Here is a 24,269-nt window from a genome sequence, read left to right as displayed (position 1 = left end):
CTTAGCTGAATGTTTGCACTGAAAATCTGATTGTTCTTCAACTGTGAAATGTGTGGTGATATATTAATATACATGAAAACATACACCGAGCTGCGTCATATACAAAAGCTGCTTGACAGAATATACAAAAGTTCCCAAAAGCTGCTTGCAGCATGCGTCTCCAACCATGAGAGCGGTTTAGCGATTCAGGCCGCCACCACTTTGGTGCCGAAAATCCGGTAGTGTGGATTTCCTTGTTGGTCAGTTTCAGATTTTAGCCAAACTTGTACCCAAGGGGGATTTCTACGAGGATCGTCTTGCACCCCATCGTTGTTTACTCTCACTCCTAACAAGAAATTGCGTTTGACCTCCAATGCCTCGACAGAGGACTGGCCATTGAAAAATTTCACCTATATCATAAATGAAAACGATGATCAGTAGATGAAAATGTCGTGGCAAAAAGATGGATTACAGTCTGTCCGAATACAAGTTGGTGATGAAATCGAATTCTTACCCCATCTTCTGCATACAAAAAAGCATGAATTCTAGCGGCCGAGTCCTCCAGGGTCAGCCTAATTCTGTCAATCCCAGCAGGAAAGAGGAAGTCCGCAGCCTGCCACGGGGAAGCTGCTATGACTCGAACTACACACTTGAATCTAGCTGGAAGCTACACGGTATGGAATACATACAGTCAATAAACATCTATAGAACAGTGAAAAAAAGAAGCATAAATAGGCATCTGAACAAGAAAGCAGAGGCATAAATTAAGAGCTGCGTGAAACAGGTAGGATACCTCTGAACTTGCGACAACATCCATTAAGGTAAGAAATATTGCATGGTCGTCGTCACTATCATCCACCTCTGAGGGAAATAAACATCATAAGAGAATTTCAAAAGAGATGGAACAATTTCTAGGAGTTGAAAGAGAGAAGCGAATGAATGAGAAATTGAAGCTGAATTCATCACAAGAAAAAAAAAAAAAACAATGCAGTACCTGTGACTTGAGGAGACGGAAAGCCCCCAAATGGCATCTGCATTAAATTTTCTGGACTTTGCGCTAATCGTTCATTAAATAACCTGATCCATAAAAAGATATGCAAAGGGATATCGCATTAGAGTTTTAGCGAGTTATGCAACATAATGATGCAATGCATGATGAATAAATGCTTTCCAAAAGTTACAACCTTTTCCGCTCAAGTTTGAGACGGTCCTCTTTTGGTGTATATCGAAGCTTCGTAAAGGGTGTCAAAACACAACGCCATAATCCTGCATGCACCTCACATAGCAAATTTACAAGCTTCACCCACTCCCCAGTTTTTAGCAGGCGAAGGTTGTCATTCTCAAGGTCCTGAGATATCACTCTTAAGACGGTTCCAACTGCAGGAAAGCTGCATAAGGTATCGTGTGGCAAAGGAAATGGTTCTAGATGTAGGGGAAGTGGGTGCTTCGTTTCATCTTCTAACCTGTGGTTCATACTTAGCAGTATTTAATATTTCTCATATAAATATACAATACAGTTACCATATAGATAAAACTAAATTAGCTTTCACAACTAACAAACATATATATATAGGCATGGTCTGGTAAGGTGATGCGCTAATGTCATAAACCATTACATGGGTTGCAATTTAGGAAGTTCACTACTCTCCATGAGAAAAAACACCAACAAAAAATCGAGAACAGAATATCGTGGGAAGTATGTTGAAAGAATCAATCACTTTATATAACTTCAACCTAATTCAATGAAAGGAAAATAACCCCCTTCTTATTTTTGAAGAAAAAAGGAAAGGACTCGTTTTGGTTTTGTCTGACAAGATGGGGTGCAATTGCAAAGTACCCCATAACTTTATGATGTTATATAAGAAAAAATAAACATTAACAGCTATCAACTCACTTTTGAAGAATATTAGCTGGTGGAGCATCGGTTCCATCCCAAACAAAGGCCATCCATTCATTTCCAGCACCCTCGTGGATATGAATTATCTTGAGATAGAAGGCAAGGAAAAAAGTTATGTTGTACTCAGTATATGGCATAATCCCATTCTTGGTACAGCTGATTATCCTTTACAAGAAAAAGAAAACTGCTGTATTCATTTAACCAGTGCACACAAATTTAACAAAAATGGTTTACTTACTTTACAAACCAAATGAAAATCTTCACCTCCTTTCATTTCTCTGATGGATGAGAAATAATTTGCACCTACAAACCATATACATTTCTAGTAAGATAAGATGAAAAAATAAATAAGGCAGGCCTTATGATATACCTCTATCTACCAAGCAAAAGAAAGTTCCTATCTTTTCTCATATATACAATTAGGTCAGAAAGTTGCTACAAATCTATCATCCAGGGAGTCCAATAATTTGGACAAAGTATTTGGCAGCATCTCTAGAATCATAACAGTATGGTGCTTCCTCTTTACAAACCATTCAAGCGGATATGTGAAAAGGACTTAGGATTACTATAGACTTCTGCCTCAAAAACCAGAGCAAAAACATGAACCCCTTTGCTCAAATAATGCCACTTCATGAAAACTTACGCGTGAGCAAGCTATCTTTACAAAAACCTAATCCAGGTGGAACTATCGTCAACTACCATTTTCACAACCATAATTCATGCAGCACATAAGAATCATATCCATAGTCTTTCATCAATAACCACAACATTGTAATATATACTGTGAACGGGTTAAACTTACACATAATTAAATGCCGTTGTGTCGCTATCTGAAACAAAGTACTTTTAAGTATACCTTCGTGAAAATGGAAATTCTTCAACCATCTTCTCAAGTCTATCAAAAAGTTCTTGTCATGGTCTCTCTCGCGAAATGTTTTGGAAGCATGATAAGGACTTAAACTTCTAGCATCACTTCCGTAATAAATAGCAAAGGTAGAGAACTTCTTGGAAAAAACAGCATTTACTTTATCTACATGACGTTTGATCTGCACAAGGTAGCATGCCCAAGTCAAATACGATCATACTTCGTAATGTAATGTCTGTCAAGGCCAGAGGAGCCCTTGATTTGTACAGAACGTTTCATGCCTTTGACCAAATGGAGTAAATGATGGTCCAAAACATTATCTGTTTTTATAACAGATAATAGGTAACATTACGATAACAGAGAAAACATGATTTCATAGGGAAAAGGAAAGTGGCAACATTTGCTTGAGAAATCAGCAATTGAAGTATCCCCCGGAAAGAAAACTAAATGAGGTTAAGCTCAAGATATACCATGAGGCGTTGGAACTGAATTATGTCTCCAACAGACAAAATGCGAGGACATTCATTCCTATCTGTAAAAATGTTAACTGACAACCCGGGATCCTGATGCGTCTCGTCGATTATACGCACCGAAACAAACCAATCTGCAAAAGATACACACCAATACACACATAACAAACAGAAAGAAGAAAACTTTGCATCCAAAAGCAGAACAAAAAATAATTAATTTAACAAAAAAAAAACACAAATATTTTAAAGACCCAGAGAAATGGAACAAAGGTAACAGGCGGCTCAGCAAACAACACCTTTTCGTTAAGAGTCTCATCAATCTACTACCGACCTTGCCGGAAGCAGCCGTAAGTCCGGCCTTTGTTTCATCATCGCCACCACAAATACACACACACACACACACATATAAGACATATAAACATATGACATACATACATAATCTACACATATATACCTATATAGTTGCAAGCACATTACATAAATTTGATAAATTTGACTGAAGGAAGAAGATTTACCGGTGCCTCTGGATCGGCGGGGGAAGCCGCACTCGAGGACGACGCCGATAACGTTGACCTTGGCGCCGACGGAATCAATGGCGTCCCTGATCTTCGTGAAGTTATAGTAGTTACCACCACCACGCGGCATCTCTGTGTGAGTATTTCGGTTAGCCTAGAGAGCGAGTAGAGTGTAGAGAGCTTCTGCTGCTTCTAGGGTTTCTATGGAGGGAAAAGGGAGGTTTTTAATATATAAATCAGGAATTTAACGAAAAGCACGATAAAAAGCTCTTGATTTTATTTTAACTAAAAATTACATTTTTACACTAAAAAGTTAATCATGGTATTATTTACTTTTTCTTTATTTAGTTCTTATTGTTAAAACTTAAAGTTTTCAAGTCATTTTCATTAGTTTTCTTTATAAATAAATGATTGTCTTGTCTTCGGGATCATTAGCCATACTATCTCAAGTATTTCGGTCAGATTTTACCGAACTGGTTATGTCCTGATAATCCTATTTTGTTCGGCTAGGTGCCACTGAAAAGCCCTTTTTATATTGAAGTAAGAAACGAAAGTAGAGGCGAAAGCCTTATAGAAAAGACTTGTCATTTTTTGTAAAGGTAAGATCTTTCTAACTTTGTTTGGCATAAAAAACTTAGAAGCCTTCTTGGCTCATACAAAACGCTTTTTTTTTCAAGAAGCATCATAGGATTTCAACGTATTTAAAATAAAAGCACTTCAAAGAAGCAACGAAACAGGGGAAGCATTATTCATATTTCACACAGGGATTAAAACACATGTGATACTTAATATTTTACATTGTCAAGCTACTGAGAAGCTTCAAATCACAAGTTCCACTGATCAAGTAGAGAAAGCTGCTCTGTTGCAATCAGTTTCCTGTGCGTTTGAGCAAAACAAACAAGCTAATTGATGTCAGCGGTTTGAGGACGGAGGAGGATTCTTCGAGTTTCTTGCGAAGCGAATCAAAAAACTCATCCAGAATCTCATCTCCAAAATGCTCCCGAAACATTCCCTCCATTCCGGATCTCAAAGTAGATGCAATTACGTTGGCCTGTGGTTGTTCCTGAGTCAAGTTTTCACTCTTTCTATGCTGAAACATCCATTAGCTTTCACAATCGCTTCCACTTCATCGAGCGAAGCCATATACAGCGGTATATTGAAGGAGTCCAGTTTCTCTTCAGAGATGACACCCTACTCAGGAAAATAAAACAGGTTCTCAGTTATACCAGCTTATGCAGCGTATATTTATCTTATTTACACCATACGATCACAGCTTGAACCGTCGAGGTTTGTAGTCAGTTTCAAATTGCATCCTTGAGGTTCCAATTTTTTCGGATTGAACCCCACCATTTTGACATTTGACACCTTCTGTTAGGTTGACTATCAGGTTAAGGTTAACCATTAACTGTTGACGTGACAGCCTAAGACCCACTCCCAAAAATGGCCTTGGGGTTTGGGGGTGGTTCTTGCTCTGTCATGTCACTAGTTAACAGTTGACTAAACAGTTGGTGAAAACATGTACCTCTACATTTAGTTAGTGCTCTGGGATGCAAATCTATGAAGCTGAAATTTTTTTACCTTGTTGGCCATGTCCATGAGGCAGGATCCGATGAGTTCTACCACCTTGTTGCCCAAAACTTGTGTATGAGGGACTCCATTGGGGCGGCCTGGGACGACAAATGCCATCAACCCTCCACACACAATCTCTTGTGCTCTGGCATTTAGCAAGCACCCCATGTCCTTGGCATACTGAGCTTCATATGCCTTAACGACTTGGTCTTCCGAATTCGAGTAATAAATCCTCCCTTTGTTCCAAGCAGGCGAGTTGATGTCCGCCACTTCTTCTGGCACTTTAGAAAGACACTGGAGAGCATACGAAGAGTAAACAAAGTGAAGAAAGTCCTTGGGGAACAAGCGAGAATGAAAAGAACCCGGCACGCCTGTGGCGTAGTATCGCCTATCTGCAGGCAGAGATCGGAAGAGCTCGTTGAAATCGTTGGATGCGTGATCGTTGAAGAAAACTTGCAACTCAAGGAGCTGAGAATTGTGTCCTTGGCTTTGGTACTTTTGCTCCAGAGCATCAACTATATTTTGCACCGCCAAGAAAGTGTTAGGCCCGACAGAGCAGCCTAAATCCGTAACTCGAAATGCGGAAGACGAGAAGCTTTCGGTGTCAAGACGTTCGAAAACTGCTTCGTTGATCAGTTCCTTAGCAGCATCTATGGCTTTTCTCTGCACAAAAGAGAAGCTTTGGCTTAAAAATTCTTGAGAGAGAAGAACCTAGACAACCGGAATCACTTTCCAGGAGAAGCACCTGAGATAAAGGTGTAGTGAATAGGATCATGGAACGGTAAAAATGTGGTTTTTTTGTTAAAAATAAAGGGTGCGTTTGTTGCACCGAACTGTCTCGGACTGGATTAGCTTCAGGGATTAAGCTGGACTGGCTTAAACTAGACTAAACTGGATTAGCTTAGTAAAACGTTTAGTACAGTGTTGAACTACTCTATAGACTAAATAATTTTTTGAATCCAAGTTAGTTTTTTATCATTTTTTTAATTTAATTTTGCCTTCAAAACGAAAAACAAACAAATATTCTGGTTATAAAATATTATTTTGTAGCTATTTAACTTTTAGAAACCTAATTAATGTTTCATCCAAAGTATTTTGCAAATCTCTCTCTTCCTCGTCACTACAAATCTCTCTTTGCCTATTCTATTCCTCTCACAAAATCCCTTGCAAATATTAAAATCAAAGGTGAGAGATGGGGTTGAATGAAGGTGAGAGATGGGGTTGAATCTGCTTTCGGTTTTTGAGTTTTCTGGGTTTTTGGCTTTTTTGGGTTTTCTGGGTCTCTGATTTTTTGGGTTTTTCAGTTTTCTCAGTTGAAATTTTGGGAGTTGGATATGATATTGAAAAGGGAAAAGCTTCAGAAATCCACGTAATGGGTTTCTCAGAGAAAGATTTTCTGACCACAGATCCATGGTGCCTTCGCTAGAAGATGAGTCTTACGGGAGAAAAATAGCAGTTGGGAGGGGGAAAGCAAAGAACTGACGAAGAGTGAAGCGGAAAGGGGTGAAGGAGAGCTGGTCTTAGCAATCCGCCCAATTTTGGGGGGTCTCGTTAAGACCGCCTAGTGAGGCGTTTAGTCTAGGCGAGTCCCCCTTAGTCTCATTAAACACCATCCCGACTGCTAACAAACATGGGATTTCACTCACTGTTAATCTTAGCCAGTTCAATGATACTTAGTGAGGGCAAACAAACGCTCCCAAATAGTACCGAGAGTGTTTAAACAGGCCGTAAAAAAAAATCGTGAGATAACGTTGTGCTCTATATAATTGAGAGTGACAACACACCTGAAAAGTTGAGTTTTTGCTGTAACTGTAGAGGCTGTCTCCACCGTTCATTGTAAATGCCACCGATTTTGCCATCCTAAACCCTCTCTCTCTCTCTCTCTCTCTCTCTCTCTCTCTCTCTCTCTCTCTCTCTCTCTGGTTTTATGTTTGGATTAATCGATCCTCTTCCTTTGAGGTGGCCACTGATATTTATTCCTTTCGAAATACGAAATATTTGTGGTAGGTGTGAATTAATTAGTTTTTTAATGCAAATGGAGCCACTAATGGAGTAAAATGACGATCATGGAGCTGCCACTAATGGAGTAAAATGACGATCATGGAGCTGCAAAAAATATATTTAATTTGTAGCCGTAGCAAGTGGGATTGACCGTTTAAATTTTAGAACGTCTTTGTGTTCAGTTTTATGCTAAGTCTCTTGTTAGCTCTAAGTACTTGATTTATTTTCTTAAGAGTCTATTTCAAGCTTTCCTAGGTCTTCCTCTATTCATTTTGTCTTGATCCTCTGTCTCCTTATCACATCTTTTAACAAGAACACGTAAATTAATATTATTTTATTACAAACAACTACTGTTCATCAAATTTGAACTCAAATTTACTTTACAAAGTAAAAACTGAGTGCTGCTAAATCAAATGATATCTAAATATCAAGAAACCACCTAATAGAGCGAGTTGCAGCATGTCATCAGCGACTCATCATGCTAAGTCAAAAGAGAAAAATGTAGACATTATGTGGTTATATTTACCCAACGCCAAACAAAATGTAGTCATTATTTTGTTATATGTCGACATGTCATCGTCCCATGCGTGTTATTACTTGACTTGTCAAAGCATAAATTGTAGACCAACTCTTGCTAAATTAATCAATTCAAATACCAAAACAATAGCATGTCAAAGATGAAGGGTTGTTCTTCAAGTTTCTTACGATACAAGTCGAAGAGCTCGTCGAGGATTACTTCTCCGAATTGCTGCTTGATGACTCCCTCCTATTAGCCTTCACCTTCCTTCGTTACCAAGAGTATCTGGTCGCGATTCACCGCTTGCTCTCCTTTTCTGGGTTTCCGGACATGGGAGTCTTTCCGGGGATAAGAAAAAATAACACAAGAAGCCAGAAACTGTTGTTTTTTCATCTAATGAGAGTTGAAAACCTTAAACAGAACACCTTCCCATAGAAACTATAAGATCATTGGTCACAAATGGTTCCTGTCCTTGGCAGTGTATAAGCTAAAACCGCAGACAGTTCATTAGAACCACTCTGCCATGTATGTAGTCACTAGCCTGATATGTTACGGGGTGCTCAACTGACACGTCCCGACCCCGATATTCTCTGAATATCCGGATAGGCACATGTTGGCCGACACCGAAGGTGACGAAAGTCATTTATTGAATACAAGAGTAATGATTAGGAGAAAATGAACATGAATAATCATTAGAATCTAAAGGTAATAAACAAAGTTTAAGGAAATGTCTAGAGTGCACAGAATACGTTCTAATTCAAGATCACAAAAGGAAAGATCATTACAAGATATCACATAAGTGAATGATAGACTGCTACTGGGAGGGGAATGCCTCGTATGTTGTGTCGTAGTCCTCGTTTCTAAGACCAAAACCTGAATGGGGGCGCAAAACAAAGGTGAGTGGACCAAATTCATATATACAACAACAACAACAACAACAAAGCCTTTTCCCACTAAGTGGGGTCGGCTATATGAATCCTAGAACGCCATTGCGCTCGATTTTGTGTCATGTCCTCCGTTCGATCCAAGTACTCTAAGTCTTTTCTTAGAGTCTCTTCTAAAGTTTTCCTAGGTCTTCCTCTACCCCTTCGGCCCTGAACCTCTGTCCCGTAGTCACATCTTCGAACCGGAGCGTCAGTCGGCCTTCTTTGCCCATGTCCAAATCACCGGAACCGATTTTCTCTCATCTTTCCTTCAATTTCGGCTACTCCTACTTTACCTCGGATATCCTCATGCCCAATCTTATCCTTTCTCGTGTGCCCACACATCCCACGAAGCATCCTCATCTCCGCTACACCCATTTTGTGTACGTGTTGATGCTTCACCGTCCAATATTCTGTGCCATACAACATCGTTGGCCTTATTGTCGTCCTATAAAATTTTCCCTTGAGCTTCAGTGGCCTACGACGGTCACATAACACGCCGGATGCACTCTTACACTTCATCCGTCCAGGTCGTATTCTATGGTTGAGATCTCCATCTAATTCTCCGTTCTCTTGCAAGATAGATCCTAGGCAGCAAAAACGATCGCTTTTTGTGATCTTCGCTAGATTGCTCCGGTCATTAGTGTGGATAAGTATATAAATGAATAGAGATAGGAAAGCAAACACAAGATGTACGTGGTTCACCCAGATTGGCTACGTCCACGGAATAGAAGAGTTCTCATTAATTGTGAAGGGTTTACACAAGTACATAGGTTCAAGCTCTCCTTTAGTGAGTACAAGTGAATGATTTAGTACAAATGACATTAGGAAATATTGTGAGAGAATGATCTCGTAATCACGAAACTTCTAAGTATCGGAGTGTGGTATCGTCTTGACTTGCCTTATCTGTCTCATAGGTAGATGTAGCATCTTCTCTGGAAGTACTCTTCCTCCATCCAGGGGTGGTATCTTTAACTGGTGGAGATGCACAAGGTAATGTATCAATTTCACTTGAAGCTTACTTGTAGTTTCAGGCTTGGTCAAGCGCGATACAAACCATGTAGTAGGAGTCTCCCAAGTCGCCGAGCTAGGGGATCTGCTGAAAGAGGTGACAGACAAGGTAAGCAATCAGAGCTCCGGCTGATTGTTCACCTTCTCCCCATCTTGCAGCAGCATGAAGGATAAAGAGAAGAAAGATGAGAAGAGATGATATGGGATACTTTTGCTTTTGAAGAAGTAACTTTCCACAGGCTTATTCTTGAACTGAGCTGGAGGGTTTTCTGGTTTCCTCCAGAGCCGACTGAAGAATTTGAGGGTCAAAACAAGTCTATCAAATCTAGAGTACGTTCGACCCTGCTGATATGGGATACTTTTGCTTTTGACAGAGTAATGGATGTATCGGCACGTGTGCTGTTACGCTTGTCTCCACATGCTTCCTTGTATCCTTCGCACTTGCCCTATCTGTTCCTCAAGCAGATGCGGTATCTTCCCTGGAAACATAAGATGTTGAAGATGAGTACTCGAGAGCAATGCCAGGTAAGTAATCAGGTAAGGGGTTCCAGGCAGTCAGTTCCTGGCTGGAAGCTTGATTCCAAGTGCTGACTGATTGCTCTCTTTCTCCTTGTCTTGCAGGTAACAACAAGGCCAAAGGAAAAGACAGGGAAAAAGCATGATATGGGATACTCTTGCTTTTAACCCTGATGATATGAGATATTCTTGCTCTAGTATAGCTTGTTTGCAAAGGTATTATCGGGGGGAAAAAAAGCTGAATATTTCGAAAGGCTTCGTTGGGAGTGCCCTCTCAAATATGAGGAAGGGTTGAACATTTTTGCAGGTCTGCCTGTCCGTTGGGGATGGAGGTCGACATATATAGGAGTCTCCCTAACAACAAGTAGTAATGCTATTCCTTTACCCTGCTTGGTCATAGCACGGTAGTGGGAGCTGCCAGCTTCACATGTTTTAACTCTGTCAGAGCACTTTGAAAAAGTGGTATGTGCTCTCGAGAAGTCTTCGACAGAATGCCCATAATTTCCGCAAAGCTGAGTGTGCGTGTGACAGGTGCTGACAAGGCTAGAAAAGTAGGTGCCTCTTCGATTTCTGAGATCGGCCCTCGTGGTCTCTGAGCAGCCCAGCTTTTGAGAAAGCGAGCGTCTCTTCGATTGATTCGGAGAACGATGCATCTTCGATTTTTAAGAAAGCAATCATGATGGGGGTCTGGCTCTCGAGATTCGGGGAGCAGTGTCACTTCGATTTTTGAGAAAGTAATCATGTTGGGAGTCTGGCTCTCGAGATTCGGAGGGCGGTGCCTCTTCGATTTTGGAGCAAGCAATCTTGTTGGGAGTGTTTTCTCGAATGTGAGTAAAGGTTGGGCATGTTTGCTAGTCTACCTTGCCACGAAGCACAGAGGTTGACACACAGGGATTTTCCAATTATCCAGCAATGGTACTGTTCCTTTACCATCTCTTCGATTTTTGAGAAAGTAGTCATGTTGGGAGTCTGGCTCTCGAGATTCGGAGGACGGTGCCTCTTCGATTTTGGAGCAAGCAATCTTATTGGTAGTGTTTTCTCGAGTGTGAGTAAAGGTTGGGCATGTTTACTAGTCTACCTTGCCACGAAGCACAGAGGTTGACACACAGGGACTTTCCAATTATCCAGCAGTGGTACTGTTCCTTTACCCTTGTGGGTAATAATATGGTAGCTAGACCTTCAAAATTTATGGGTCTAAACTTTGTTAGTGCTGTTTCTTTGCTATTCTTTTACCTTTCTTGGTCAGAGCGATGTAGTGGGAGCTGCAAGCTTTACGTGCTCAATTTTGGCAGAGAACTTTGGCAAAGTTATCTGTGGTACCCATGAGCTAGTGTTGCGTGTGGGAAGTGGGTGATTGAACAGTAAGATTCATGTGTTTTCTACTTCCTCAGAAGTCTTCGACAGAATGCCCATAATTTCCGCAAAGCTGAGTGTGCGTGTGACAGGTGCTGACAAGACTGGAAAAGTAGGTGCCTCTTCGATTTCTGAGATCGGCCTTCGTGGTCTTTGAGCAGCCTAACTTTTGAGAAAGCAAACGCCTCTTCGATTTCTGAGATCAACCCTCGTGGTCTCTAAGCAGCCCAGCTTTTGAGAAAGCAAACGCCTCTTCGATTTCTGAAGATCCGTCGAGTGCAGATTTTTATAGGGGCTGACATTAAGTTCCAAAGCACACTTGAATCTCCACCAGTAGAAGCTCCATTCTTGCACTTCTAAGATCTTGATTTGTCCAACCTCTTCTCTCTTCAACACCTTTGAAAATGTCTGGCCCCTCCGACCGTCGTTTTGACTTGAACCTTGTTGAAGAGGCAGCCCCGCCTTCTCCAGACAACATATGGCGCCCATCTTTCGTCTCCCCTACTGGTCCTCTTACCGTTGGGGATTCCGTGATGAAGAATGATATGACTGCTGCGGTGGTGGCCAGGAACCTTCTCTCCCAAAGATAACAGACTACTTTCCAAACGGTCTGATGAGTTAGCTGTTAAGGATTCGCTGGCTCTCAGTGTTCAGTGTGCAGGTTCTGTGTCTAATATGGCCCAACGCCTATTTGCTCGAACCCGCCAAGTTGAATCATTGGCGGCTGAGGTGATGAGTCTCAAACAGGAGATTAGAGGGCTCAAGCATGAGAATAAACAGTTGCACCGGCTCGCACATGACTATGCTACAAACATGAAGAGGAAGCTTGACCAGATGAAGGAAACTGATGGTCAGGTTTTACTTGATCATCAGAGATTTGTGGGTTTGTTCCAAAGGCATTTATTGCCTTCGTCTTCTGGGGCTGTACCGCGTAATGAAGCTCCAAATAATCAACCTCTGATGCCTCCTCCTTCTAGGGTTCTGTCCAGTACTGAGGTTCCTAATGATCCCCCTCCGGTGCCTTCTCTTTCTGGGGCTCTACCGACTGCTGAGACTTCTCCTAAGCAACCCTTGTGAAGGCTCCCTCTTGTTTGTTTATTTTGACTCATGTATATGTACACATTTGTAGCTTATCGGGGATATCAATAAATAAGTTTTCCTTCATTTCAACGTATTGTGTTAAATACACCAAAACCTTCTTCGCTAAGTTCTTTGAATTTTCTTTTGTTGAAGCTTGTATGTTGAAGCTTTCTGAGTGGAGCATGTAGGTTGGGGTAGTGTTCCCTTAATTTCTCGAGTGAGGAAAACTTCTCGATTGGAGACTTGGAAAATCCAAGTCACTGAGTGGGATCGGCTATATGAATCTTAGAACGCCATTGTGTTCGATCCTGTGTCATGTCCTTCGTTAGATCCAAGTACTCTAAGTCTTTTCTTAGAGTCTCTTCCAAAGTTTTCATAGGTCTTCCTCTACCCCTTCGGCCCTGAACCTCTGTCCCATAGTCGCATCTTCTAATCGGAGCGTCAGTAGGCCTTCGTTGCACATGTCCAAACCACCGTAACCGATTTTCTCTCATCTTGCCTTCAATTTCGGCTACTCCTACTTTACCCCGGATATCCTCATTCTTAATCTTATCCTTTCTCGTGTGCCCACACATCCAACGAAGCATCCTCATCTCCGCTACACCCATTTTGTGTATGTGTTGATGCTTCACCGCCCAACATTCTGTGCCATACAGCATCGTTGGCCTTATTGCCGTCCTATAAAATTTTCCCTTGAGCTTCAGTGGCATACGGCGGTCACACAACACGCCGGATGCACTCTTCCACTTCATCCATCCAGCTTGTATTCTATGGTTGAGATCTCCATCTAATTCTCCGTTCTTTTGCAAGATAGATCCTAGGTAACGAAAACGGTCGCTCTTTGGTATTTCTTGATCTCCGATCCTCACCCCTAACTCGTTTTGGCCTCCATTTGCACTGAACTTGCACTCCATATATTCTGTCTTTGATCGGCTTAGGCGAAGACCTTTAGATTCCAACACTTCTCTCCAAAGGTTAAGCTTTGCATTTACCCCTTCCTGAGTTTCATCTATCAACACTATATCGTCTGCGAAAAGCATACACCAAGGAATATCATCTTGAATATGTCATGTTAACTCATCCATTACCAACGCAAAAAGGTAAGGACTTAAGGATGAGCCTTGATGTAATCCTACAGTTATGGGAAAGCTTTCGGTTTGTCCTTCATGAGTTCTTACGGCAGTCTTTGCTCCTTCATACATATCCTTTATAGCTTGGATATATGCTACTCGTACTCCTTTCTTTTCTAAAATCCTCCAAAGAATGTCTCTTGGGACCCTATCATACGCTTTTTCCAAATCTATAAAGACCATGTGTAAATCCTTTTTCCCATCTCTATATCTTTCCATCAATTTTCGTAAGAGATAGATTGCCTCCATGGTTGAGCGCCCTGGCATGAACCCGAATTGGTTGTCCGAAACCCGTGTCTCTTGCCTCAATCTATGCTCAATGACTCTCTCCCAGAGCTTCATTGTATGACTCATTAGCTTAATACCCCTATAGTTCATGCAATTTTGTACGTCACCCTTATTCTTGTAGATAGGCACCAAAGTGCTCGTTCGCCACTCATTTGGCATCTTCTTCGTTTTCAAAATCCTATTGAAAAGGTCAGTGAGCCATGTTATACCTGTCTCTCCCAAAACTTTTACTGAAAACCCTAGCATGCCAAAAACATCTCAAAAGACATAGCACGGAAAAACATCGTGGAAATCAAAACATCAATCGTCTCACAGATCGTCTCGTAAGCACGGTGTGCTGCCAGTAAGATCACTGAATAAATATACCTCCTGGCCCTATGCCAGCACCGTGGTCTCTGCGCTCGTAGCCAAAGATTTCCAACTCCCGGCCCAATGCCTGCTCCGTGTCCCTCAGCCCGTAGTTAGGGATTATTTCTCTCGGCCTAACTGCCAACACCAGATCCTCTCCCCAGGTGGCATAGTGTCCACTAGGTAGGCACAAATAATTACGCCTCTCAAATATAACGACTTCATAGTATAAAACCATCCATCGTCTATACTATAAAAATGGGTTTTGAAAACATGTTCTAGCATCCTATCGTCATCCATCAGATAGTCTACCAGTTCATGGTTTTTATAGAAAATACGATATATTAAAATATAGCTCAATATAGGCCAACAATTAATTCCTTACAAAATAACGAGACAAAAATCAACATTTCAATAAACATGCTTAACATAAAATCAGTTCATAAACTCGTAAGCCATGCATTTCATTTATGCAAGTAAACTATAAAATTATGCAAATTTTAGAAAGAGGCCACTCACACATACTCTGTAGTAGCAGAGTTGTGCGGAAAAGGATTAAGGAAATCCCCACTAGCAACTTCACCTAAGCACAAAAATGTCCAATTTATCAAACTATGCCCAAACGATAGAATTCCAGGAAATGGACGCCAAAAACGGATTCAGAACATCGAAGTTGGCCTAGGAAAGATTTTGGGTTTTGGGTCCTAAGGTTTTAGTTAAAAAGGGTTAGGGTGAAAAAGGGTGGTTCCCCCCCCCCCCCCCCACACACACACACACACACACACACACACACTCACACGGACACACACACACACACACACGTGCACCACACACACTCACACACGCTTACACACACACACACACACTCACACGGACACACACACACCATACACACACAGTACACGCACACACCTACACACACGCATGGCATAACACACACACAACACACATACACTCAGCCCACACACTCGGCCCATGCAAGGCATGGCCCGTAGGCCAAATAACCAAAAAAAAAAAGAAAGCTGGGCTGGTCCAAATACGGGCTAAGGCCCGTGGGTGGCTTGAACTGGCCTGATGGCCTGCAGGGTGGTCGGGGTAGAACGCTGGAGCTGCTACAGCTTCGGCCGATGATGAACGTGTAAACCAAGCTCCAAATAAACACCAAAATGAAGAGAACAGCACAGCTGAAGTGATAGGAACGAGAATATACCACCGTGAGTCTCAACCGTGGTTGAGAATGGCTAGGTTTGTGTACGAGCTTCGACGGATTTTATCGCCGGATTCTGGGGTTTAGAACACAGAAAAACCACAAGGTTCAAACTTTGATTTTCACACGGAGTCATAAAACCAACATGCAAACCCAGAAATTTAAAAGAAAATAGGGAAGAACCTCACCTGAGACTCAAAGTTGGAGCTTGAAGCTCTCGGTGCTAATGGTGAAATTGCTCACAGTGAGTCGAAGGTGCATGCAGGGACCTAGTTGGGTTCCTAAAGTCGAAAGGGTTTTAGAAATGAATTTGTAAGTTTGATTTGTCAATGGAATGGGTGATCTCTTCTCGGAGCTTTAGATAGAAAGTGAGAGTTTCTGAGAGAGAAAGAGAGATGTCTGAGAGGGAGGACTCGGGAAGAGAGAAAAGAGAAGAGAGCTAGGGAGCTGCCACTTGGCAGTTTAGGAGAAATGAGGAATCTAGATCAAAGTCTAGGATTACTTAAGATAAGGGACTAAATTGATAGACTTAAACATGTTTAAGGGAGAAATATAGAAATATAGATAGTAATGTGGGGGTGGTTATAACTTATAACATCAACATTTACCGTAAGCATGTTACGCGCATATCTTCATTGAAAACAATGCCTTTGTTCCTATTAACAACACACTAGCGTGGACGCCTCCACATCTGCTCCTCGTACTCAGTAGTTTCTTCTTGAGGGCGTTTACAGTTGCACTTCAGGCAAACTGCGTTTCTACCATAATTCATGAAATCACATCTGCAGTATACAAAATCATCTTGTAAATATCCAGTTAACATTAATATTAAATCTAAACCACACCCCACACACACACAAACAAAGAAAGAGGAAGAGAGGCTTACGAGGGGCAGTCCCAGTCTGCAGGATTTTTCTTGGGCCGTGGATCTTGACAACGCAAACACTTCCTATTGCTTGCAAAATTCATGAATGCACACCTGAAGAACATAAGCTAAGTGATCAAATAGAACTTTACTTGGGAAACAATTAGCGCACTCAGTTTAAATAATTTAGAGTTGCTGAACTATGTTGGTTGTCAGGACAAAAAGAAGACTTACTTTGGGCAGGTCCAGTCTCCTTTCTTCATTTCAACTGCATGTACACCAACGCTCTTTGGCCCTTCAGCTTTGCACTTTAGGCAGCGTATATTTCTAGAGAAGTTCATGAAACTGCACCTGTAACAAAACGCAACCAGTAAAGATATGTCAAACTCGGAACACAAGCATATGGTGGTAGCCTAGGGAAGAATCATAATTCGGTAAAAAACTGATAACAGCAACACACTGAAAAAAAAAACTGATTACAAGGTAAGCACTCATGCAAAAGAAGTGGCTTACTCAGTGCAGATCCAGTCTCCCTTTTTCATTTCGATTTCGAGATCACCCGTGTCAGCTTTTCTTGGGCCATCTTCTTTACATTGTAGGCATCTTAAATTTTTAGCAAAGTTCATAAAATTGCACCTGCAACAAGATAACAACAGCAAACCATGAAACTAGTATGGTACTAACTGCAGCAAGTGAATAAAACAGTACAACTGACTAGAAGAGTCAGCAAACAATTCCAGTAACTAAGTTTTATAATATCAATATACCAAGCATGACAATCATTCCTGAAATAAAGTATACAAGCTCCAACTGTGGATATTTCACAAAATTCACAGGAAAGGGGAATGGATATGACTATATGTCGCTGATATAGTGTTACCACAGTAAAACCACACACACATACACATGGATACTATAATCATCTGTCGCAAAATAAAAAGAACACAAAACAAGGAAAAAGCCTCCTAACTTGAGGAGATAACCTCCTCTGACCAAGTCATAACGTCATACAAGGTAAGAGATGACCACAATAACTTGGTGTGACTTACTTGGGACACATCCAATCTCCTCTCTTCATTTCAACATCTTGAGATAGTTCATCACCAATGAAACTTGGATAATTTTTCTTCTTCTCAATAGCTTTGGCAGCAGGCTTTGGAAGTGATGGGTCAACAGCCCTTTCGCTGAGTTGAAGCAACTCAGAAAGCAGCTTTCTTGCAGATGTTTCTAGAATCTCTCTACCAGGCGGTTTCTCTCCCTCATAAAAAACAATGGGATCCAGCGCATAAAACAATAGTATTCGCACTATATCCACTGTACGTGCTGCTGCTTCAGATTCCTTAAGAATCACATAAGCTCTATCACAGGAACCTCGGAGATTACAACCACCGCAAACCTGTAAGAACCATCCAGATCACAATGAACAATTCTCAAGGTTTGCATAAAGAAATTCCTATAGAAACATTGGAAAGAAAAGTGATGGATAATATAAATTAATAGGATACAATACACACACACACACACACACATATATGTATATGTATTCTATCATCATGTTGTAAAAGAGTTTTTAAGTGTATGTCCGCACTTTCATATACAACTGTAAGACATAAATCGGGTAAATGAGAGCGATTACCTACCTCCCCTTCATCCAGTCTCAAATGGAATCTCAATCTTTTTGCTGAATTCACAGCTTTCCGGAAAAGATTGGGACATCCACCCTCCACAACTACTTGAATATCTTCCATAGATAACGATCTGCACAAAAATCAAATATTACAGAATGGTCAATAATAACTCGATACAACTCAATCAAAATATGAATTATTTTATCGGAATCTTCTTCGCATTGCTGCAGAGAAGATTTTGAGTTCATCCATATCACATAACTAACTTCCCAACCCTCACAAAGCAGCTCTGCGGCCGTCAAAGTCTCACAACCCGAAAATGCTAAAAACCACGATACTCCTACATTCCAAGGACTTCCTCATTGTTTTCGGGGAAAATTATGGTCATAAAGCTGCATTTTAAATCCATACATCTCAAGGCATAATTTCCAATTCCTTGCCAACTAGCACAAATAAATACACAAAATTCACATCTTTGTATTCCAACATTTCCTCGGCAACCAAACAGGCAATAACATTTTCTCGGCAACAAACAGAGCAAAACCACAAATCAAAGAACCTTACTTGAAAACATCATAGCGGTCACGAGCAAAGCTGAAAGAGGCCTCCTTTACTTCATTTATATCCGTGTAAACATCGCTCTCCTTCGGCGGCGTTCCGGTGAAGTACCCCTTGGCCTTCAAGCGGTCGACGAAGGCCACCCACTCGGGCCAGGGGTGGTGCGGCGGCGGCGCTTCTGTGCTGTTGGCCGGGACGGTGTCAATACTTTCAATTGCATCCAAAGAGGAGGCGTACCGGGGGAAGCGCAGTCCGGCGGCGAAGGGCTTCAGATAGAGAAGTGAAGGGGTAGGAGGAGAGAGAGTTCTTGTGGGAGCGTGGAAGAGTGAGGTCCCAAAACGCATGAGTTTTGAAGCAGCTGACATTTACTCTCGAGATTTTTTCTTCTGGGTTTTGTTGTGAGAGAGAGAGAGTGTGTGTGTTAATGAAGTTTGGAGCGTTTGGGGAAGAAGAAGATGATGATGGTTACTGGTAAAAGGTGAGGGTTTTAATAAATTAGAGAGAGAGAAAAAAAATGAAAATTAAAAAAAATAGGAGATTCAATTGAAATTAATAAATTAGAGTGTGTGATACATGTACTTACAATTCGGGATAACGTTTTACCATCGTAACAAAAAATAATAATACTTATGTAACTTAGTGAAAGTTTGATTTCATCGATTTTTCTTATCATAAAATTTAACAATTTAATCTACTAATGCTATTGTTTGTAAAAAATAAAAAAAATAAAAAAACTTTTTAACCTAAATAGTCTCTGAAATTGTCATAACCCCTCACTTTGATAATTGAGAATTAAAATCGATAGAATTAATTATGAGTTTATTTACTGTCAATCATTTTGGTCATTAGTGAAAATTTCCATTAAATAAGGAGAATGACAAAAGTACTCTCTACTTTATCAAATCAATTTGGCCCATTATCAATTAAATTGAGAATATTTTTGTTATCTTAGTTTTTATTTAACATAAATTTTCACCGAATCACCAAAGTAATAGACGACGAACAAACCTCACGTTTCAAAATGAAAAGTTATGTCAAACTAACTTGTGGATTTGTGAAAATGTCCACGCAAATGAAATTGACATTTTATAATTTTTTTGCCCGAATTTCTTTTTGGTGTGTGAAATTAATTATTTTTAGTTTTTGTAAGTAAAAAAAAACCGTATAGTCATTTAGTACTATAGTATAATAGTATTCTTCTTCATTTGGAAGTGATAGATTTTAGATTCGAATCTCATAAATGTCGAATTCAATACCAAATTAAATTATTTAACCCTCACCTTCGTAGTCTTAAAAACATATCGATGTACTTAAAAAAAATACCCGCATAATAGCGGGTGATTTGGACACCCAAAACCCCACACAGTTGGATCACAAACCCGACTTAAACCCTTTCTTTCTCACCTTCTCCAGAGTATTCTCCCACAGCAAATCGATCGGCTTTCTGCTTTTGCTTTCAAGCCGGTCCACCATGAGAAGGGCTTCCACTCTCGCCTCACTCCCCCGCCTCTCCCGATCCCTCTCCACCGCCCACGGCGGCGCCGCTTCCACGTCAGCCCCCGCCACCTACGGTCTTCTCCAGGTTGCTCTGTACGGGACCACCTCCACCGGTTCTCAGGCTCGTCGTCGATGGTTCGATTCGTTTTCCGGAGGTTCGGGTCGGAAGCTGGCAATTGGCGTCGCCGGAACTCTGGCCTCGGTCGCTGTCGCCACGTCGCTCGCTCCGGAGGTCTATGCGAAAGAGCCGCCTCCGGCTGCGCTTGTTCCCAAGGAGGTCGTGCTTTACCAGTACGAAGCATGCCCTTTCTGCAACAAAGTTAAAGGTAAAAATTAAATCTTTGCTTGTTGAATTGCTTTGGAGATGTTGTGTTTCTGTTGCATTTGATTATTTCGTGGAATTGTTTAAATTTTTCAGTGAATATCGAAAAATGGATGAGATTTCGTGATGAAATGTTGAATTTTACTATTTTAGTATGGATGAAACATTCATTTGAATTTCTCTGCAGTTATAACAGTTATATGTTCATAAAAGAACAAAATTTTACTTTGCAGTTCACACTAGATTATGAACTTTCGCTAAGAATCGAACTATTTGGGCAAATAGTTGCTCGAAACAAGCATTAGAAACTGTGCCACATTTGGAGTTTCTTGAAGTTATTAAGATCACCTTCATTTTTTCCTGTTTTGTACATTTTAATTTGTTTAATTGCTTCTATAATAATATCCAAAAAATGGTTATTATCGTGTTGTTTACGAGTTGGGGATACTTTATTATTGTCTCAGCATTCTTGGATTACCACGATATACCCTACAAAGTTGTGGAGGTCAACCCACTTAGTAAGAAAGAGATTAAATGGTCCGATTATAAGAAGGTTCCGATACTGATGGTGGATGGGGAGCAGCTGGTTGACTCATCAGGTACCTGTTCTTGTGACTGTTCTTAAATTGTTGAGTTTCTCGGTTTGATTTCTAGTTAGAGTAATATGATCTGTGTGCTGTTGAATATATAGCTGCTATAATTACATATCTCAATTAAAATTGAGCATGTGCCTGTTTGCAGCTATAATTGATCAGTTGAATAGCAAAATTGTTCCTGAGAGAGCAGCTGCTTCTTCTCCAGATGACGATGAAGAGAAAAAGTGGCGCCAGTATGTTATCTTTTCCTCGGATAGCTTTTTATGCTTATATAGTTATATTCATGTTTGGATAAAATGGGAGGAATGGTATAATTATACCGTGAGTAGATCTAGGGAAGGTTGCCGGCTTGAGCCACTGAACCATAATCTTAATGGCTCTACTTATCTAAGGTACAAAGAAAAAGGTGAGAATGCTGCAAGTAGTTCTCACCTTGTAGTAGCTTTTTACAAGAATAGAAGAATCCGTAATCTGATTACCACTTTGAATTATACTCGTCTCAATTCCTTTGGATTAGTAATTTTGCAGCACAACTTGCCGGAGTCTTAGAAGATTTTTATTGTGCTGAAATTTTATAAATGGGAAATGAGCTCGGATACTTTGTCTGAAATGGGCATTATCATTAAATTTTTGTTAACTTCAGCGTGCTTCTTATTGTGGTATAGGTGGGTTGATAATCACTTGGTGCACATGTTGTCACCAAACATATACCGAAATACATCGGAGGCCCTCGAGTCCTTTGACTATATCACTAGCAATGGTAAGTTGGTGACTAGATCCCATCTAATGCACCCAGATTTTATGGGCCTGCTAAGACAATCTTCGTTACCGTCAGTTTGTGTACTAATTTTTACTCCAGTTTTTTCCCGTTGCTCTTGAGCATTAGATTTTGGTGGTTATTTGTATTCTGATTTTAGTTTTGCTGTAACTGCAGGTAATTTTAGCTACACCGAAAAAATTTCAGTGAAGTATGCTGGTGCTGCAGCTATGTATTTTGTGTCAAAGAAATTGAAGAAGAAATATAATATTACTGATGAACGTGCCTCCCTGTATGAAGCAGCAGAAACATGGGTTGATGCTCTTAATGGGCGGGACTTCCTCGGTATGTGCTCTAACTAGTGGCATATGCATGTTCTGTCACAGAGATTGCGTTCACTAAGTGACACTAACAGAAATAGATTGATGCATATGCTTATGAGAAAATAAATTAAATGAATGCTCTCGACTGTGATATGATACTTGAATGTTCTCGCACAAGTTTTGTCTAGGAAGAAAATCAACATCAACTATCGTTTGATGAGAGCGCTATCATTAGCATGAATTATCTCAAACAATTTGAGCTCTGTTTGATGGCTGACTTGAGTTTCGGCGCATGAGCCTCAACTTTTTGCCTTGAGTGAGCCTTGATAAGTAAGCTATGGGTGTTCACACGTATATGTTCCTTGTGTCAGGGGGCTCCAAACCGAATTTGGCCGACCTTGCTGTTTTTGGGGTGCTAAGACCAATCCGTTATTTGAGGTCGGGTAAAGATATGGTGGAGCACACACGCATCGGTGAATGGTACTCAAGAATGGAGCAAGCCGTGGGAGAGCCTGCAAGGATTAAGGCGTAAATTGGACATCCCAACGGAGTTTGTACCTGGGTTCTATACTTCATTTTTTGAGTTTGCGGTATCGGTCATCAGAAATGATCAAACACTAAGAAGAAAGAATTTTCCGGAGGTGCTCGCGAGTTATAAATTGATTGAATACAAGCAACGTTTTGCGATTATTCGATTGTTTGGAAAATGGAGATTGTTTAGTGTTCCATTAGATGTGATTGTTTAGCAGTACAAGGAATAAGAATTGGAATGCAGGGATTGTCTTTGTGAGTAAGACATTTCTCTACAATCCACTAAAACTCGGGTTTTAACCCTCATTCTTTCTCTTAATGTAGCTTAGAATAGTAATATTGCTTGTAATCAAAGATAAATAAAAGTTGATCTCTCGAGCCGCTTGCTCCTTTCCATATCATAACCTTAAATCTACAATTTTCCGTTGTTGACCGCTTTACCTTGGCTTGGGACCGGTGGTAGCCCATCTCCCCCTCCTCCTAGTCTCATCCTCTTTCCTTTTTTCAATCATCCTTACTCTCCATCACAGTATGGTCATTCCATTCGTTCGCAGGTCGATGTCTGCATTTCTTTTAATTTTAATTTCATGCGTTATTGAATTTGGTTTACACTTTTAAGCTCATGAATTTTTGTCACTAAACTACTATATTGCCCTAAAATTATAAACTTATCATTAAATTTCCGTTAAGTTTACTACATTGCCCTTAAATTTGTATTTTCCATTAATGTAGGAAGGAAAGGGATCCTCTATGGATCCCTTCCTCCTAATCCACCAAAGCAGGGGATCCGTGCTGTTGAAATTTGATCTAACGGCTACAACCAGGGGCCCATTTAAAAAGTTACAATAACTTCAACCGTTGGATTAATTTTCAACAGCACGAATCCCCTGATTTGGTGGATTAGGAGGAAGGGATCCAGAGATGATCTCGTTATGTCATCTCCAACCGAAGGGTCCAGAGGGCTAAAAATAGTCAGAAAACCGTCTCCAATCGAGGGTTAGGCCAGAAGGCTAGTGGAATCTGATAGGGCCCCATGGAATTTGAAAGGGCCAAATGGTTGTAGCCAGCCAGAAAAAACACCAATCCTGTTGGTTATAACCGACAACTTTGGTGTTTTTTCTGGCTGGCTGCAGCTAGCTGGCGCCAATTACCGTTGGATTCAAAAATATTTTTTTTAAGGTTTTTTTGGCTTTTTTTTTAATTCTTAAAAATTCTAATTTTTTCCCTATAAATACCTAAACCATAGTTTTTAAATTTAAATAATAAATTATGTTTGACCTTTTGATCCTCGGTTGGAGACAGTTTTTTGTGATAAGGCTAAAACGAGCCCTATGGCCCTCGGTTGGAGACAGAGGCAAATATGACAATGTACTATTCATTAAAATATTAATATCTTGGAGGACCAGATAACTAAAACGAGCTATCTGACCAGCTCTCGGTTGGAAATAGCCTTACATGTAGGAAGATGTTATTGGCATCCGCACCAATTATGATCCCATTGATATTATGAGAAACTTGGAGAA

At 40.6% G+C, this 24,269-nt stretch overlaps 4 protein-coding genes and 1 non-coding gene across 11 annotated transcripts; 1 reads left to right on the top strand and 4 right to left on the bottom strand.

The window, feature by feature from the left end:
• Positions 1–12: 12 nt before the first annotated feature.
• Positions 13–3,982, bottom strand: LOC103438243 (protection of telomeres protein 1a-like). 4 transcript variants are annotated; one of them, XM_029104102.2, is made up of 10 exons: positions 3,727–3,982; positions 3,212–3,345; positions 2,733–2,922; positions 2,115–2,179; positions 1,874–1,962; positions 1,164–1,442; positions 974–1,056; positions 773–840; positions 494–646; positions 13–389 (listed from the first exon to the last, which is right to left on the bottom strand). In XM_029104102.2, the coding sequence occupies exons 1-10, from the start codon at positions 3,854–3,856 to the stop codon at positions 186–188; spliced, it is 1,395 nt and encodes a 464-aa protein (XP_028959935.2). In that variant the 5' UTR covers positions 3,857–3,982; the 3' UTR covers positions 13–185. The 4 variants fall into 4 exon arrangements, with proteins under 4 accessions (XP_028959935.2, XP_028959934.2, XP_070680325.1 ...); XM_029104101.2 differs by having other exon boundaries at positions 2,679–2,922; positions 3,727–3,954; XM_070824224.1 differs by lacking the exon at positions 3,727–3,982 and adding an exon at positions 3,508–3,569.
• LOC114825718 (small nucleolar RNA snoR113) lies at positions 3,489–3,588 on the bottom strand. The gene has a single exon (XR_003774549.1). It is a non-coding gene; the product is annotated as a small nucleolar RNA snoR113 (small nucleolar RNA).
• Positions 3,983–4,413: 431 nt separating the features above from the next.
• LOC103438103 (loganic acid O-methyltransferase-like) lies at positions 4,414–7,239 on the bottom strand. The gene is made up of 3 exons (XM_008376645.4): positions 7,080–7,239; positions 5,305–5,958; positions 4,414–4,917 (listed from the first exon to the last, which is right to left on the bottom strand). The coding sequence occupies exons 1-3, from the start codon at positions 7,152–7,154 to the stop codon at positions 4,795–4,797; spliced, it is 852 nt and encodes a 283-aa protein (XP_008374867.3). The 5' UTR covers positions 7,155–7,239; the 3' UTR covers positions 4,414–4,794.
• Positions 7,240–7,913: 674 nt separating this feature from the next.
• Positions 7,914–19,255, bottom strand: LOC103438084 (zinc finger protein VAR3, chloroplastic). 4 transcript variants are annotated; one of them, XR_011582454.1, is made up of 10 exons: positions 18,727–19,221; positions 18,175–18,292; positions 17,584–17,930; positions 17,048–17,170; positions 16,769–16,885; positions 16,556–16,648; positions 16,278–16,451; positions 15,858–15,950; positions 15,673–15,745; positions 8,479–8,686 (listed from the first exon to the last, which is right to left on the bottom strand). XR_011582454.1 is itself a non-coding variant. In XM_070824222.1 (7 exons), the coding sequence occupies exons 1-7, from the start codon at positions 19,083–19,085 to the stop codon at positions 16,340–16,342; spliced, it is 1,269 nt and encodes a 422-aa protein (XP_070680323.1). In that variant the 5' UTR covers positions 19,086–19,255; the 3' UTR covers positions 16,208–16,339. The 4 variants fall into 4 exon arrangements, 1 of the variants encoding a protein (XP_070680323.1); XR_011582455.1 differs by lacking the exon at positions 15,858–15,950; XR_011582453.1 differs by lacking the exons at positions 15,673–15,745; positions 15,858–15,950 and having other exon boundaries at positions 7,914–8,686.
• A 786-nt stretch (positions 19,256–20,041) lies between these two features.
• LOC139197239 (uncharacterized) lies at positions 20,042–23,150 on the top strand. The gene is made up of 6 exons (XM_070824221.1): positions 20,042–20,543; positions 21,004–21,138; positions 21,281–21,368; positions 21,801–21,895; positions 22,070–22,237; positions 22,587–23,150. The coding sequence occupies exons 1-6, from the start codon at positions 20,192–20,194 to the stop codon at positions 22,745–22,747; spliced, it is 999 nt and encodes a 332-aa protein (XP_070680322.1). The 5' UTR covers positions 20,042–20,191; the 3' UTR covers positions 22,748–23,150.
• Positions 23,151–24,269: the final 1,119 nt, after the last annotated feature.

The sequence above is a fragment of the Malus domestica genome, chromosome 06, assembly GCF_042453785.1.
Source record: "Malus domestica chromosome 06, GDT2T_hap1".
Classification (NCBI taxonomy): Eukaryota; Viridiplantae; Streptophyta; class Magnoliopsida; order Rosales; family Rosaceae; genus Malus; species Malus domestica.
Note: the sequence above shows the minus strand (reverse complement) of the source record. Positions and strands in the feature narration are given on the sequence as shown.

What these genes read in the sequence shown, in the direction of transcription:
- LOC103438243 (XM_029104101.2), bottom strand. Translation starts at nt 3,856, where the DNA reads ATGCCGCGTGGTGGTGGTAACTACTATAACTTCACGAAGATCAGGGAC. An exon ending in CCAGCTAATATTCTTCAAAA is followed by an intron (nt 1,443 to 1,873) that starts GTGAGTTGATAG and finishes TATGAACCACAG; the next exon opens with GTTAGAAGATGAAACGAAGC. An exon ending in CTCAAACTTGAGCGGAAAAG is followed by an intron (nt 1,057 to 1,163) that starts GTTGTAACTTTT and finishes TTTATGGATCAG; the next exon opens with GTTATTTAATGAACGATTAG.
- LOC103438084 (XM_070824222.1), bottom strand. Translation starts at nt 19,085, where the DNA reads ATGTCAGCTGCTTCAAAACTCATGCGTTTTGGGACCTCACTCTTCCAC. An exon ending in GACCGCTATGATGTTTTCAA is followed by an intron (nt 18,293 to 18,726) that starts GTAAGGTTCTTT and finishes ATTTTTGTGCAG; the next exon opens with ATCGTTATCTATGGAAGATA. An exon ending in GGAGACTGGATCTGCACTGA is followed by an intron (nt 16,886 to 17,047) that starts GTAAGCCACTTC and finishes GTTTTGTTACAG; the next exon opens with GTGCAGTTTCATGAACTTCT.
- LOC103438103 (XM_008376645.4), bottom strand. Translation starts at nt 7,154, where the DNA reads ATGGCAAAATCGGTGGCATTTACAATGAACGGTGGAGACAGCCTCTAC. An exon ending in GCAAAAACTCAACTTTTCAG is followed by an intron (nt 5,959 to 7,079) that starts GTGTGTTGTCAC and finishes TCTTTTGTGCAG; the next exon opens with AGAAAAGCCATAGATGCTGC. An exon ending in TCATGGACATGGCCAACAAG is followed by an intron (nt 4,918 to 5,304) that starts GTAAAAAAATTT and finishes TTTCCTGAGTAG; the next exon opens with GGTGTCATCTCTGAAGAGAA.
- LOC139197239 (XM_070824221.1), top strand. Translation starts at nt 20,192, where the DNA reads ATGAGAAGGGCTTCCACTCTCGCCTCACTCCCCCGCCTCTCCCGATCC. An exon ending in GAAGAGAAAAAGTGGCGCCA is followed by an intron (nt 21,369 to 21,800) that starts GTATGTTATCTT and finishes ATTGTGGTATAG; the next exon opens with GTGGGTTGATAATCACTTGG. An exon ending in TAATGGGCGGGACTTCCTCG is followed by an intron (nt 22,238 to 22,586) that starts GTATGTGCTCTA and finishes TCCTTGTGTCAG; the next exon opens with GGGGCTCCAAACCGAATTTG.